Genomic DNA, 14,005 nt, shown 5'->3' with positions numbered 1-14,005 from the left:
TTTTCTTGGTAGATGGTCATTTTTCTTTACCCTAGCCATTTGACTAAATAGATTTTTCTTACGGCTATTATTGTCCAATCAATATGATTTTTATCTCGTGGCCATCCCACCATGTGGAGATAGAATCATCCAACCGAGCTATTAATCTATTAGTGTTAATTAATCAGCGTGAGGGTGTTCTCTAGTCATGCGATTAGGTGTAGAATGTTCTATACATCTAATCTTGAAATTTTGACCGTTGAATCCCTCTAATTCCTTGTTAACTGTTAATGGCAAAGAAGTGGGGCCCACAAAAAACAGAGCTGAAATTAAATTTGGATAAGAAAACGAAAGTTTTTTCCCGCAATATCCCTCTTAATCTTTGGCAGACACGTGGCAGTGTAGGATTTGCGCTTGTAATTTCCATGGCCCTACTACTACTTCATTCATGGCTCCTCACAGAGAGAGACTAAAATCATAGCAATGGCAAGTCTCAGCTGCTGCACACCCTTTTCTGGTCAAAGGTAATTTCTCTCCAAAATTCAATTCAACTACTCTTTTGAGTTTTCTCCTTCTGATTTTTTTTTTCTCTTTTTTCCTTTTCTTTTTTAGGCGTTTGGAAAAGGTTTTTTTTTTTTTTTCATTTTTATTGGAAACTAAGATTCAAAATGTGTTTTGGGAATTTCAGGACAAGGTGGGTAGTACTAGAGATTAATCGTGCGGAAATCACACCATATAAATCATTCAATAAGAGGTGCATGAAAATTAGAGCAGAAGTGAATTTTGTGAATGGGGAAGAGGCAAAGAGACTGATAGGGGAAGAAGGTTACACTGTTTTGGATGTAAGGGACAGAACCCAATACGATCGAGCACGTATTAAGTCATGTTATCATGTGCCCCTCTTTGTGGAAAACAAGGACAATGATCTTGGTATACCCATTTTGCAACATGGTTAATAAAAGCATTACTTAATTGCTAATTTATAGTTTTATTTTTCATAGTTTTAGTTTTGTATGGGTAATTTGTAGTCAATTTAGTGCTTTGTTTTGATCAGAACTCTCTGTTCTGATAGTAACTGAAAGTGTGCAGGAACGATTGTGAAGAGGACAGTACACAACAATTTCTCAGGATTGTTCTTCGGGTTGTCATTCACTAAACTCAATCCTGACTTTGTAAAATCGGTGAGAGAGCAGTTTTCAACTGATAGTAAATTGTTATTAGTATGTCAGGAAGGATTGAGGTCAGTAGATGTTTTTCTTGGTGCTATTTGTTGTTTATTGATCTGCGATGAACCATATTAGTTGCTTCCTAGAGAGTAAGGCACTGCATACATATTTCCAAAAAATTGATTGTCATCATATTTTATTAATAATCAGATTAGGTCTTTGATGAATTATCCGATAATTGTTTGTGGTTTGCCATTATTCTTGTTTCATGGGAGGAAATATACTCTGGAGACTGATGTCTCTGTATAGAAGTTTAAATATGTAAGAAGAGTGGCATATTTTAGATTTTTGCCATGATACTGAACCATCTTGGTCACGCATGCATTTACGATGTTGTCTTCTTGTTTCATTTATTTCTTATTTCCAATGATATGTGGACACGGATCCGTGTGTAGAGTGTCGACACATAGATGAGGTGTCCGACACGGGAACCCGTAGAAACTAAAAATGGGGATACTCCCATACTTGTACATACATGAAGTTAATGATTACTAATCATAGTTTGCAATAAGATAAATATGGTATTTATTTAGGCTCGGTTCATTTAAGATTATGTCAACCGATTGTGAGTGCTAAACCGATTATTGGACTCAAAATTATGTTTAAATTTGAGTCCAATAATCAGTTTAACATTGGCAAGCGGTTGACATAATCTTAATCGAACAGGGCCTTAGCAAATTAATAAATCTTAGGATTAAGGAACTATAGGTGTAAAACAAACATGAGATAATCAAATAACATTGCAGTAAGAAAAAGAAAAAAGCATGATACAATTAATATAATATTAGAAGAAGAGTTTGTTTAGGGTTTGGGTTTAGGAGAGGGGGATAACAAATATTAGTTAAAGAAGAGTTTATAATAAAATAAGAGATAATGATAAAAGAGGGAGTAAACGCTATATTCAATAATAAACTGCTTTTCACCTGACAGGGTTCAAAAATTTGTCGACACATCTACATTAAGTCTGAAACATCTAGAAGTATGTTTACAAGTGTCGAAGCTCGAAAAGAGTGTCAATACGTGTCGACGCACGTGTTAGCAGTAAATTCAAAGTGTCGGCTAAATCATGGCTTATATCTGTATGTAGGTTCAGCATGTATTTATGTATCTGGATACATTTCTTTATACTTTATGTTTGTGTTTACTCATACCTGGTGTAATATTTCCCTTCCTCCAATAATGCTGTATAAAATCCGCCATCGAGGTTCTGACTGAGACTGATTGTTTGTGGTTATTCGTATAGGATATTTTGATTAATTTGGACATATTCGGGCTTGCAACCAGTTCAGCTTGCAGTCATGCATCTAGCATTTCAATGGCCTGATTCTGTAGTGCCACATGAGAGTTGCATATTTAAAGATGGGTGTCACATCCGAACTATTGGTTACCTGATACTGTCCTCTTAGCTTGCTTAGCTACTTGATCTCTTAAAGATTAAACAATGCTGGTTTTAGTTTCTGATCCTAGACTAGAAGGTGTTAGAGAATAGGTGTTTCTTTGCATAAATAAATCAAAGAAATCTCTGGAGCTGCATTTGAACATCTGAACTTTTGTTCTACGGGTTGCATTTGTTCGCTTTGCAAGCAATAGTAATTTCATGGAAAGCAAGACACCACTGTTTACTACACATTTGATAAATGTCTGATAAAGTTGCATGTTACTATTATTGGTGACTCTTATGTAGCATCTCAAAATCATATGAGTTCTGCGAGGGAAACTGAAACTATAACCGAGCGGGAAAACCAGCAATCCCATGTTGCCGCGTGGCTATGAGAAACTATTCATCCAGTTACCATTTCTTATATCGAAATTTAGATTTGAAAAAAAAAAAAAAAATATATATATATATATATATATATATATATATATATATATATATATATATATATCGGATATCTAATTTCCCACAATCAGACCTGTCCTTCTGTCTTATTGTCTCTCTATTCTTTTTTATTTTCTCCCCTTTCAAGAAGTTCTTCCATCGCCGCGCATTTGTTATCGAAAGGGATCACAGATAATCAAGAGGATTGATGGACTTTATTTGGTTTCTGGTCTAGGCTTTAAAGCCTATCGATCTGGTGATTTTTTAGAATAAAATTAAAATAGGATGCTGGTTATTATACGCTGCAAGCATAGTTCCCTTGGTGCAGTGTGATATTTTGAATGATTTGGAACATCCGATTGTCTCCTCATGAGAAAAGTTGTGCATAGGTTCTTCTTCGTCGGGTGCAAAGGAGAGAGATCTTAAACTTGAAATTGCAATGAATTAAGGGAGGATAGGATACACAAGTGGCATACTAGTGGTGCTATTCTGCCTTTGAGTAGATGAGGCGGCACTTGAGTGTTTTTACTTCTGCCTATGTTTTTTGTTTTCTTTTGTAATCTTTTTACCATATTAATACAGGCTCTGTAAGATTCACTTGCGAAAGTTTAATTAGACACTTACTGGATAATGAATCCTACTGGCTGTAGATTCCCTTTCCAGTCAGTTTAATATGTTGACTCCAAATTGTTTATATGGTTGAGCATTGATGGAGAACAGGTGTTACATATGATTATAGATAGCCTTTTATGTATTACTGAATTGAAATACCAAAAGTTTCAAAGACAACAAGTGATGCATAGAATTGTCTGATATTAGTGTGGGTTCATGACATCTGAGAAGCAATGATTAAAGAAACAACTGTGGCTGTTGATAGGCATCTGCAGAATTTGTATGCATTCAGATCAAATTGAAGGTTCAACAAGGAGTCATGGATATTTGAGGAGAAAGGAAGTATTAGTCCTTCATCTGGAGACCTACCCTTAGGCATGAGTTTTCCACAAGTAAATTGTGAAGTGCTTTCATGCATAATAAACAAGTCTTTTTATGGTAACAATAACAATCATTGAATAATTTAATACAAATATTTACAATTCTCTATAGATTGTAGACTTTCTCTCGTCTCTAGGTTTCCTGCTGTATGTATTTACTATCTTAGCTTCAGAAATTGAATTATGCTACGTTGTTTGCTACTTCTGATCTTAGCAAATACCTTCCAAACATCATAAATAGAATCTGAAAGGCTTAGCTTTGTAACAAAATTGACATGATTGTTCTTTAATTATGGTTAAGGTCTGTGGCGGCCGCTAATACGCTAGAAAAAGAAGGTTTCCAGAATCTATCCTGTATTACGTCAGGACTTCAGTCAGTAAAACCAGGTTCAGTCCAGATCAGACAAATCTATAGTTGAATTTAGTTCCTCGTTGAAATAAAAGATCTTTATCCGTACAGTAAGAAAGTTAAGGATATATATTTTGCATGTTTTGCAGGAACATTTGATTCCATTGGTTCTACTGAGCTGGAAAATGCAGGCAAGGCCGGTCTTGTGACTATTCAAGGCAAGATATCGGCTGTGCTAGGAACCGTGCTTATCTGTAAGTTGTTATACTTTGTCATTTTGCCAGCGGGTGGAAGCAGTAACTTCTTTGTTACATTAGCACTTAAAATCTGGATGTGTACTGAGTTTTGAGTTTTCACTGTAGTGATTTACTAAAGCATTTCTGCATTTCTTAACCGCTTCTTCAACACTTGATATTATGACCATGGATTTAAATTTCGGTTTTGGTGTCGGTTTCGGCCACCACTGAAATCGAAATATTTCAGTTTCGGTGGAAATTTCGGCTGAAATCATGTAAAATTCAGTAAAAAAATTCAGTATTTTTTTAAAAATTTCGGTGGAAATTTTGGCTGAAATTTCGGATTTCAGCCAAAATTTAAAACTATGATTATGACTGATTTGCGTGAACAGTTTTCATCTGCTGCATTTCAAAGATAATCTGGCACACCTTATCTGATGCCATTCATATGCAGGTGCATATCTTTTTATAACATTCTTCCCTGATCAAGCAGAAAAGATACTTCAAATGAGCCCTACAAGCTAGCTCTTGGAACAGAAGAAAATTTTTTAAATGCTCCCTCTGTCATGTGTTCTCGGGAAAAAATAGTGGTTGGCTGCTCATGACAGAAGATGTCAATGGGATGCAGAAGCCAAAATTTGTTTGAAATCCAAAATGCGAAGACCTGGATCCAGTATGTAAGTACTACCTGTTAGAGAAAGAGATCATTTTGTTTGGAAATATTGAATGTGTTCTCAAATGTTGAAATGGCCAAAAAAGCCTGTGTTCCACATCTTTTCAAATTGAACTGAATTGGCTCAATGTCTCTTTCGCTTTCTCCTGATTGTTTTGACAGAATGTATGTTTGACGCCGTAAAATATCCAGTTTGTTTAGCTGCGAACCAAACCATCTTGCATTTGAACTTAAATGGCACCAAACATTCAGTTACTTGAACTTGATGGCATCGCTCAAAGTATAAACTCATTACAAACATTTGGTAAGTTAAAACTTTTGAGTCTAGAAAAATCAGAGAAGTCCATGTCACTTATATCACCTGAGATTAGATTTATTTCAGAGCACATGTTACATTATGAGGAGAAATTATAAAACTAGTATTGGTCTATGAATTACTTTGAGCAGGCAGTTTCAGAATTTCTTGATTTTCATGTGTTTCTGTTTATACTGAAAACATCTCTTGGTTTAACAAAATGTAAACCCACTCCTTGTGATTACTACTATCTCTGCTTTAACAAATCGACCTCCTTGCACTAATTTGGAAGAAATATAGTATTTTACCCCAACTACTAAGTGACCCTGTTGCCGGGGCTCTGACCAGCTTAATCAGTAAGCAAGGAAGAATTACCATTCAAAGCTAAGAAATTGAATATACCATTTGACCAATACTAGTGTCGTGATTTCTTAGCTTTGAATGGTATTTTTCTGTCATGTTTTATGGGAGAAAAGGGTGCCACTATTTTTTCCTTGCCAGTTGCCATTCAAGTTATTGTGAGCATGGTTACGAAATTCTTCGAATGACTGAAAAAATTCTTTTAAAAAGTCCAATTTTTATGGCCGTTTTTACTTTATAAAATCTTTTATAATTTAAAGAAAAACACGTTTTTATAATTAAATACGAAGCTAACAAATAATTCACCAATTCTGAATATTTGTTTATAAATCTCAATGAGACAAACGGAAAAAATAAAACTCATTTTCCATGGATTTGTTAGGTACCTTACCGATACACCAAAAGCTCCAGAGCTGATGGAACGCGTTAGGCAAGGCCCTTTAAACCTGTCCCATACCAGGTTGGGTCCCACCTAGTCCCATACCTAGGCGGCCCCCACTTAAGACCGTAACATACCACCATGCTTCCGAATCCGCCATCCTAGGTGGCCCACTTTGTAACGGCTTTCATACCGGGCTGGGTCCCACGCAGTCCCATACCTAGGCGGGCCCCCACTTATGACCATAACATACCACCATGCTTCCGAATCCACCATCCTTGGCGGCCCACTCTGTAACGGCTTTCATTCTGGCCTTTTTTTCAGGCAGCCCTTTTCCACAGGTCGCCCCTTCCGTGACTCAAACACAGGACATGGTAGCTGCTCTGATATCAAATGTTAGATACCTTACCGATACACCAAAAGCTCCAGAGTTGACGGAACGCGTTAGGCAATGCCTTTTAAACATGTCCCATACCAGGCAGGGTCGCACCCAGTCCCATACGTAGGCGGGCCCCCACTTAGGACCGTAACAAGATTTATTTATTTTTGATGGGTAAGCTGGGTTTTAGCGGGGACCCCTACCGATTCCATGGAATTGTTTTTCAAGATAAAAAATTTTCACTACTTCCAAGAAAAAGAAAAAATGCTAACTACTATAACCTAGAATTTTTAACTATGGGGAGGGGGGACCACCATTCAATATTTTGTCCTTCTGAAAATGCTAAATAAAGGGTAGCTGTTAGGCTCCTTCCTAAAGACAATGAGCCTATCTGATCAATCCGTAGGTCCTACTGGTAGCCACAAATCCAGCGAAATGCCGTTGAGATCACATTGATCGTATGATCCTAGGTCCTTGATCTATCAAACCTTGTTAAGGCTTTTTTTCGTCTTTTGAATTTCATATTGTTGACTATATTTGTTTTGCCTATCTGGTTTCAAGTCAGCAATTGAACAATCCTAGCCATCCATTTATTGCAATTTCTAGTTTGTGTCTAGATAGATGATCTAGATCACAGTGGACCCAACCAATTTATAGTAAAATCACCTTCTTAGTTAATTGCTAGAAACTCCTTGTTCTTAACTGAAATACTGAATTTTACTCCTCAAAGTCAGCCCGAGAAATGATAACTATCAGCAGGCATAAGAAGCTTGATAAGGGCCCATCCACATGACACTGCTGTAGTCCTAACCCTTGGATGATCCACATTCAAGTTCAATTTGTCAAAAGATAATACCGTGGATATTTCCTTCCATCCTTGGAAAAGAGATTGCTTTCCAATACAGCACATAAACTCCCTTATTTGGAGGCTAGATTGATCACCAATCTCTACCTTAGATTGGCCTGTGGTTGCCAATTTAAAATTGTATATAACATCTGTTATTCTTTTAGAATGGAATGTATTACTGCCGATCTAGGATTGTATGTTAGATTGGAATGTATTACTGCCAATCTAGGATTGTATAGAGATTTATTAGGATTTTATTCTAAACAACTATATCTTACTCATATAATGGAAACGACAGCCACCACAAAGGTAAAGCTGATAACTGGTTTCTAAAAGAAACTAGTTGGGCCTAGCAAAAAGCCTCGTTTAGATGATCCAAACATCAACCATACCTCCGGCCAAATAACACCTTGATCGAATGATTTTAGGCCCTTAATCCATCTGCCTCGTACGGGGTTCTGCTCAGAAAAGCTAAATCATTGATCTTTGTAATGGGACCAAGAAGACCATGTAGGCCTCCTTATGATTTTCTACAAAATCAACGCTCTTAATTTTGCCTCATAATGTTCTACAAGATCAACGGTCTTGATTTCAAATACATTCACACCCATGTCAAGCTTCTTACTCTTCTCACGGTAAGTGACTCTCATAGTATCGTTTCCTTTTTCTTCCATAAAAATTAGAAAGCTATTTATCAGGAACTTTCCCCTGTCCCCCTGCATCATCTCTCTCGAAATTCTTCACAAGAAAACAGCAAAATGCCTCTAACAATGGTGGATGCGACTGTGGCCAATTTCGATCAAGTTTTCGAGAAGTTTAGATCGGAGACCACCAAAAATCAAACAAAGCTCCTTCTCTTCCTAGCTGACAAAGACCCATCTACCTCTCTTAGCTGGTGCCCTGGTATTTTTCTTCTCTTTTATTTATTTACTAACAGAGAATGGGAAATGGTAAATTAAATCATTAAGGGCAAGAAAACCCATGTTTATTTATTAACAGAAAATGGGAATTGATAAGTAAATCACTAAGGGCAAGAAAACCCATTTATTAAAATATTGAAAAGGGTTTTGTCAAGAAGTGGAAATTGATAAATCTTTGAGCAATGGAATCATGCTGCCACAACAACCACCCATTTATTTTCTGTCTCGTATTTTTTTTATCAAAATCAAGAACACATCGACTTATAATTAGGGAAGCAACTTGGGCCGGGTTGGGTTGAGCTTTTGCTAGAAAATGAATTGGATTCAACTCTAATCCTGGAAGTTTCCCCCAAAATAAGCCCAAATAGCACTCCAGTATAGTGGATTATGCTTATGTAACGAATTAGTGAAATTTTTTTGCTTTCAGATATGTTTATGTGATTGGTTTTTGTTTCTAGCTATGATGGTGTGTTATTATCATGATTTTACCGATAGATTATACAACATATACAGAGAGATGTTGATCTCATTGATTTTAGCAATAGATAGTACAACACGTATACTCTTTTGACTAATTAAGTTCATGAAAATAAGGGAGCAATTTTGTGAAGTCTAGAACAATTTCAGGAAACGTTGAGGAAGTTCATGATAGTGAAAATCAAGTTCACGAAACAATGAGACCAATTCAAAAATGACATCATATTTGCTACCTTACAACCCACAACAGTGTAACCCATGTTTCAAGGGGGTGTTCTTGTATCCTGGTAGGCAGAACCCTTATTGTAAGGTTTTCCTAGGGCAATTAGAGGTGGTCTGACTCTGGCTCCTATAAAGAACCTCTGTTAGGAGTTTCAACTTCCACATATGCAAGTGACACAAGGAGACTGAGGTGGGTCTTCTTCTGTCTCTCCAATTTGCCCCCAAACGATCATCAAATCCCTGTTCTAAAAGGCAAAGTATCCTTCCTCTTATTCTTCACAAGCTTTAGTACCCGTTCAAACAATGCAATCTTGCAAGGTAGAATGATGACACGTTTGGCAATGCAATCCTTATACTGTTGCTCAAGTACTGCTTTCGATGTCAGATTCCTTTTGCCTTCTTCTCTCATATAAATCACAAGGATCACTTCAATTGGATTTGACCTTCTTCCCCAAAAATAGCACTTCTTCTCGAGGGAGTTTAGTTGTTCTTGAATCACTCAAAAGGTCAACATCGTTAATTCTTCTTTCCAAAGACAAAGATCAATAGAGAAAGAGAGAGGGATGGGTTTTTTTAATAAAAAAAACAAGTTTCGAACTTAAATTCAACCCAAAACAATATGAAGCACATATCTCAATAAATAACAAGAAAGAGAGTAAGAGATGGTGTTGTTTCAAAGAAAAAATCATAGAAAAGGCCAAACTATTCTTTAGCTCGTCAATTCAAATCAACACCCTTCTTGTACTTTTTATTGCTTTATTCTATGACCCTTCAACCCATAAGCTACTTCAAATGAGGTTGTCCCAATACGCCTTTTAACAGAACAATCGTATGCAAATTTCTCAATACGCCTTATGTGTGCGTTACTCCCATTTGTGCTTGGTGTTCACGTGGAACCGTGTAGTACAAGCATTCATGTGAAGTTTTTTGACTTCTTTCATTGGTATTGTCTATAATTAGGAAGTATATGTTTAGGACATTTCGTTGTTTTATTAGCTCTTAGAAAGCTGTGGTTTATTATATATTTAGTATAGGAAGTTTTTATTTCAGTCACTAGTTGTTTAGGCAGCAACTACACGATAATAGCTAGTTTCCTTCTTCGTTAGGAGCATATTGTCATCTCAGTTCTTTCTTCTTTTCTTGCACCTTTTGTTTTTGGAATCTCATGTATCCTGTAATGACGTTGGAGGAAGAAAGAAAAGACAGATTTTCTGAGGCTTCTTTCATGCAACTCTTTGGCACTTTCATGCTCATGTTGTGTCTCGTGTAGGAATTCTCTCATTTCAAAGCCCCACAAATTGTTAGCACATCCTCGCGAGTTTTTTTCATTTGTATCGTTGTTCGATCACCCGATCACCCTACGCCAATAGGGTACCAAACTCCATAGGGATCAGCCCATCTTACCAAAGGGGCTACTAAGCCAGTATAAGATTGTTCTTGTAATGGATCTATGGAGTATGGAAAGCCCGAGAGAAGCTAAAACTTCTGATAATGGCCCTCCACAAAGCAGATGAGAGGGGGCAATGAAGAAGGTCGTGATCTAGGATTCTTCGTCGGACTTGCAAAAGATGCACCTTCTGACGAGAGAAACTTTTTTTTTTTTTTTTGAGGAAGATGAATTTATTGATTAAAGAACAAATGTACAGAAAAAGATAGGGGACAAGTTGTCCCCATCAAAATATGATGTACACATATAGCGTAACACAAGGGATATTAAATCTACTCTACACCTCAGCCAAACGCCCCTGACCATCAATAAGGCAAGACTCTTCCATATGGTGTAGGTTCACTCCGGCCTTTGCAAGATTGTCAGCTTTATCATTGGCTGACCTGTGAATGTGTGAGAATCTTGGGCAAATGACCTTGCAACAGTCTTGACCGAAATGATATTAAAAAGTGTCCAAGTAGGCTTCTCCGCTCGCCCAACCAATAATGTTGGAAGAGTCTCCCTCTACTAATAAGGGGCCAAGATGATGAATAACAAACCACTTGAGTCCATACAATAGCGCTCTAGCTCCTGTCTCATTGGACTCGCATATCCGAGCTAGGCTGGAATATGAGAATATTGCGTTGCCATCTGCATCACGGATGAGACCTCCGATTCCTGCCGGCCCCGGTTTACCTTTAGCGCTGCCATCAAAGCTGAGCTCTCAAGATGGTGTAGGGCACTTTTTGACATTTTTCTCCCAAATGATTGCATGCCAATTCCTCAAAATATCGGATGCTGAGTATGATGTCAACATGTTGACTGATTTTGCCAATGCTGACGAGAGAAACATTGCGCCTCTTGAAGCAGCCGTATGTGTTTGTCCGCTTGTTTAGCCACTGTCCAAGCAAAAGCTGCCACCTGAGGACGAGCCGACAATCGCCAAATTGCAGAGAATTTATTATCCATGCCGTACCGCTAGCCAACCTGCAGAAAAAGGAGCGAGTGAGCAACCAGAAAAAAGTTCAGAAACTGCTTCAATGATTTGTCTTTTTCAAGCTCAAAAGCCATTCTTTATGTCAAGCTGCTGTTGGGCATTCAGAAACTTAGAATCCATCGTTATGGTGGTGGTTGACTACCGAACTAATGGTTTCATCTTAGTTTTAACCGATATATTTGAGTAAAATTCACCACCCAATGTGCATCAACTCCCCCAACTAAAGCAACCAATTCAAGGTTTACTTTGAAGAACCTGTACAGTCTATTTATCATCAGTGAAAGCTTCACTATATTAAGCCCTTTACTCTCACTGAGGATTATTTAAGTGACAGAGTTGAAGAGATGTGAATGCTCAAGATTGCTAGCCAGCATATCTTTATCTATGAGCTGAGACGACAGGCCGCCCCAGTAGGAACAGCTGAAGAAGCATAGGTCATGGAGTGATGAGAGCATTTCCCAAGTTCCCCTTGATACTTAAATTGACATAGATCAATCCGAAATATAGTAGCGTTGGCTTCTTCATCCAGCTTTCCGCTATGGCTTGACTGTACTTCTTGTCAGCTTTTAGATTTACGTTTGTAGTGAGAGCTTTTGGCTTCCCTACCTGACTAGGTGTGGCTTGTATCTTTTCAATTTTAATGTGAGTTTTACTTTGCATATTAATCAGATTGCATACAAGTTCTCTTTATCTAAAGACAATGTTTTATGGGTTCCTTTAAGATGATCCCAGAAATTTCTTCTCAGACCTCTCACTCTTTGTCAAGTTCTCTCAGGTTTCATTGGCGAAGCCATGACACATCTCATTTATAAATTTGATTATTATTTTTTTGAATGATTAGTATTTATAGATAGGGAAACCATAATATGGGATTTTATCCCAATAAACAATGCCAAGTTTCTTTGTTTTTTGCAGATTGTGTTAGGGCCGAACCCGTGATATACAAGAAGCTGGGGGCGTCATCTTGTGACGTGGTGCTCCTGAGGGCGTATGTTGGGGACAGGCCCACATGGAGGAATCCTAACCATCCATGGAGAGTCGATGCAAGGTTCAAACTCAGGGGAGTTCCGACGCTCATCCTGTGGGAGGATGAGTCTGTCAAAGGACTCCTTCAAGATCATGAAGCTCACATTGAAGCTAAAATAGATGCTCTCATTGCTGGCAAATGATTTTATTCACTACTTTTTTCCCCATTGCTATGCTATGTAATAAAGCAGAGTTGTCAACTTATCATGCAATGACTTGGTTTTTTAACATATTTGAACAAAGTAGACCTTCACTCGCTAAAGAAAACTATAACTCCATACCACACTACCTTGCTCTGATAATAGTACGCATTTTATTCAGCGCTTTATTAGAGCTCTTTTGGTGCCCACAAAAGTCTAAGCCTTCCACTAAACAGTGTTGTGGAACAAAATCAACACGCTAGAGAGAATCAAGAAGCGAGGCTTTAGCGTGGCAAACAGGTGCATTCTCTACCCATGGAGGAAGAGTATAGTGATCACATATTTATCCATTGTAGAGAAGCTTACAAGATCCGGATCCAAGCCTATGAATAGTTTGGATACTAATGGGTGGCATTGCACTCGATAAAAAAAATGTTTTGTTAGGTTGCACCACTGCTCGACTAGGTTCTATGGGTAAAGATTCTTTGGTGCATCGTACCATTCGTGGTTATGTGAGATTTAACTTGAAAGAAATGCTTGAATTTTTTAGGATAAGTGTCTCCCAATACTTTCTAGCTTGGAAAATCAAATTCATTATTGGGGGAGGAGGTTTCCACAAAGCCGATATTTTCTTCTTCTCAGTGGTGCCTAATGAGGGTCGTCTTCCCATTCCTAATAATGACTCCACAGAGTATCCTCAAAAGCAGGAATTGGAGGAGTGTTTAGCGAGAATTGGAGTATTTAGAGGTTGTGACGTCATCATTTACGTGTTTTCATGGCCGATTGGATTAATAGACTCCACAGAGGCCGAGGTTCAGGCTATCCAACTCGGTATGAGCATATTAGGGAGCAGATGAAGAGTAAGTTAGAGGTGGAAGATGATTCGGTAAATTCCATCCTGGGCTCAAGGTAAGAGTGTAGGTCCTTGGAGACTAGCTAGGTTTTTGGAAAAAAATTTAGTAAGGTATGAAGAAAGATTTCTTTCTTTTCTCCATGTTCCTACTAGTGCCAACAATCTTGCAAATTGATTGGTCAAATCAAGAGCCTTGCAGGATTACTTGCATGTTATGCAAGCTTTGCCCACGGACCTATTGGAATGAGTGATTAGGGGCACAACCTCGTTTAAGTACAATGAGGTGTGCATCCCAGCTCAGTTTGATCCAGAGCGTCCATTTTATGGGCCTTGCTTTGAATCTCATATGGATCAAACATTACGTGAATCATGCAATTTGAATGCCAATTAAGTAGTATTTTTTGTTG

At 37.8% G+C, this 14,005-nt stretch overlaps 2 protein-coding genes across 3 annotated transcripts; both read left to right on the top strand.

Moving 5' to 3' along the window:
- Positions 1-376: 376 nt before the first annotated feature.
- LOC143849792 (Rhodanese/Cell cycle control phosphatase superfamily protein) lies at positions 377-5,405 on the top strand. 2 transcript variants are annotated; one of them, XM_077359000.1, is made up of 6 exons: positions 377-503; positions 668-909; positions 1,069-1,219; positions 4,321-4,406; positions 4,518-4,622; positions 5,098-5,405. In XM_077359000.1, coding segments are annotated over exons 1-6 (627 nt in total). In that variant the 5' UTR covers positions 377-462; the 3' UTR covers positions 5,100-5,405. The 2 variants fall into 2 exon arrangements, with proteins under 2 accessions (XP_077215115.1, XP_077215106.1); XM_077358991.1 differs by having other exon boundaries at positions 5,059-5,405.
- Positions 5,406-8,218: 2,813 nt separating this feature from the next.
- LOC143849803 (Thioredoxin superfamily protein) lies at positions 8,219-12,888 on the top strand. The gene is made up of 2 exons (XM_077359009.1): positions 8,219-8,440; positions 12,495-12,888. The coding sequence occupies exons 1-2, from the start codon at positions 8,296-8,298 to the stop codon at positions 12,746-12,748; spliced, it is 399 nt and encodes a 132-aa protein (XP_077215124.1). The 5' UTR covers positions 8,219-8,295; the 3' UTR covers positions 12,749-12,888.
- Positions 12,889-14,005: the final 1,117 nt, after the last annotated feature.

The sequence above is a fragment of the Tasmannia lanceolata genome, unplaced genomic scaffold, assembly GCF_043159265.1.
Source record: "Tasmannia lanceolata isolate RefF3 unplaced genomic scaffold, GAP_Taslan_0.1 ptg000003l, whole genome shotgun sequence".
Classification (NCBI taxonomy): domain Eukaryota; kingdom Viridiplantae; phylum Streptophyta; class Magnoliopsida; order Canellales; family Winteraceae; genus Tasmannia; species Tasmannia lanceolata.
This window is presented reverse-complemented; position numbering and strand designations above follow the sequence as displayed.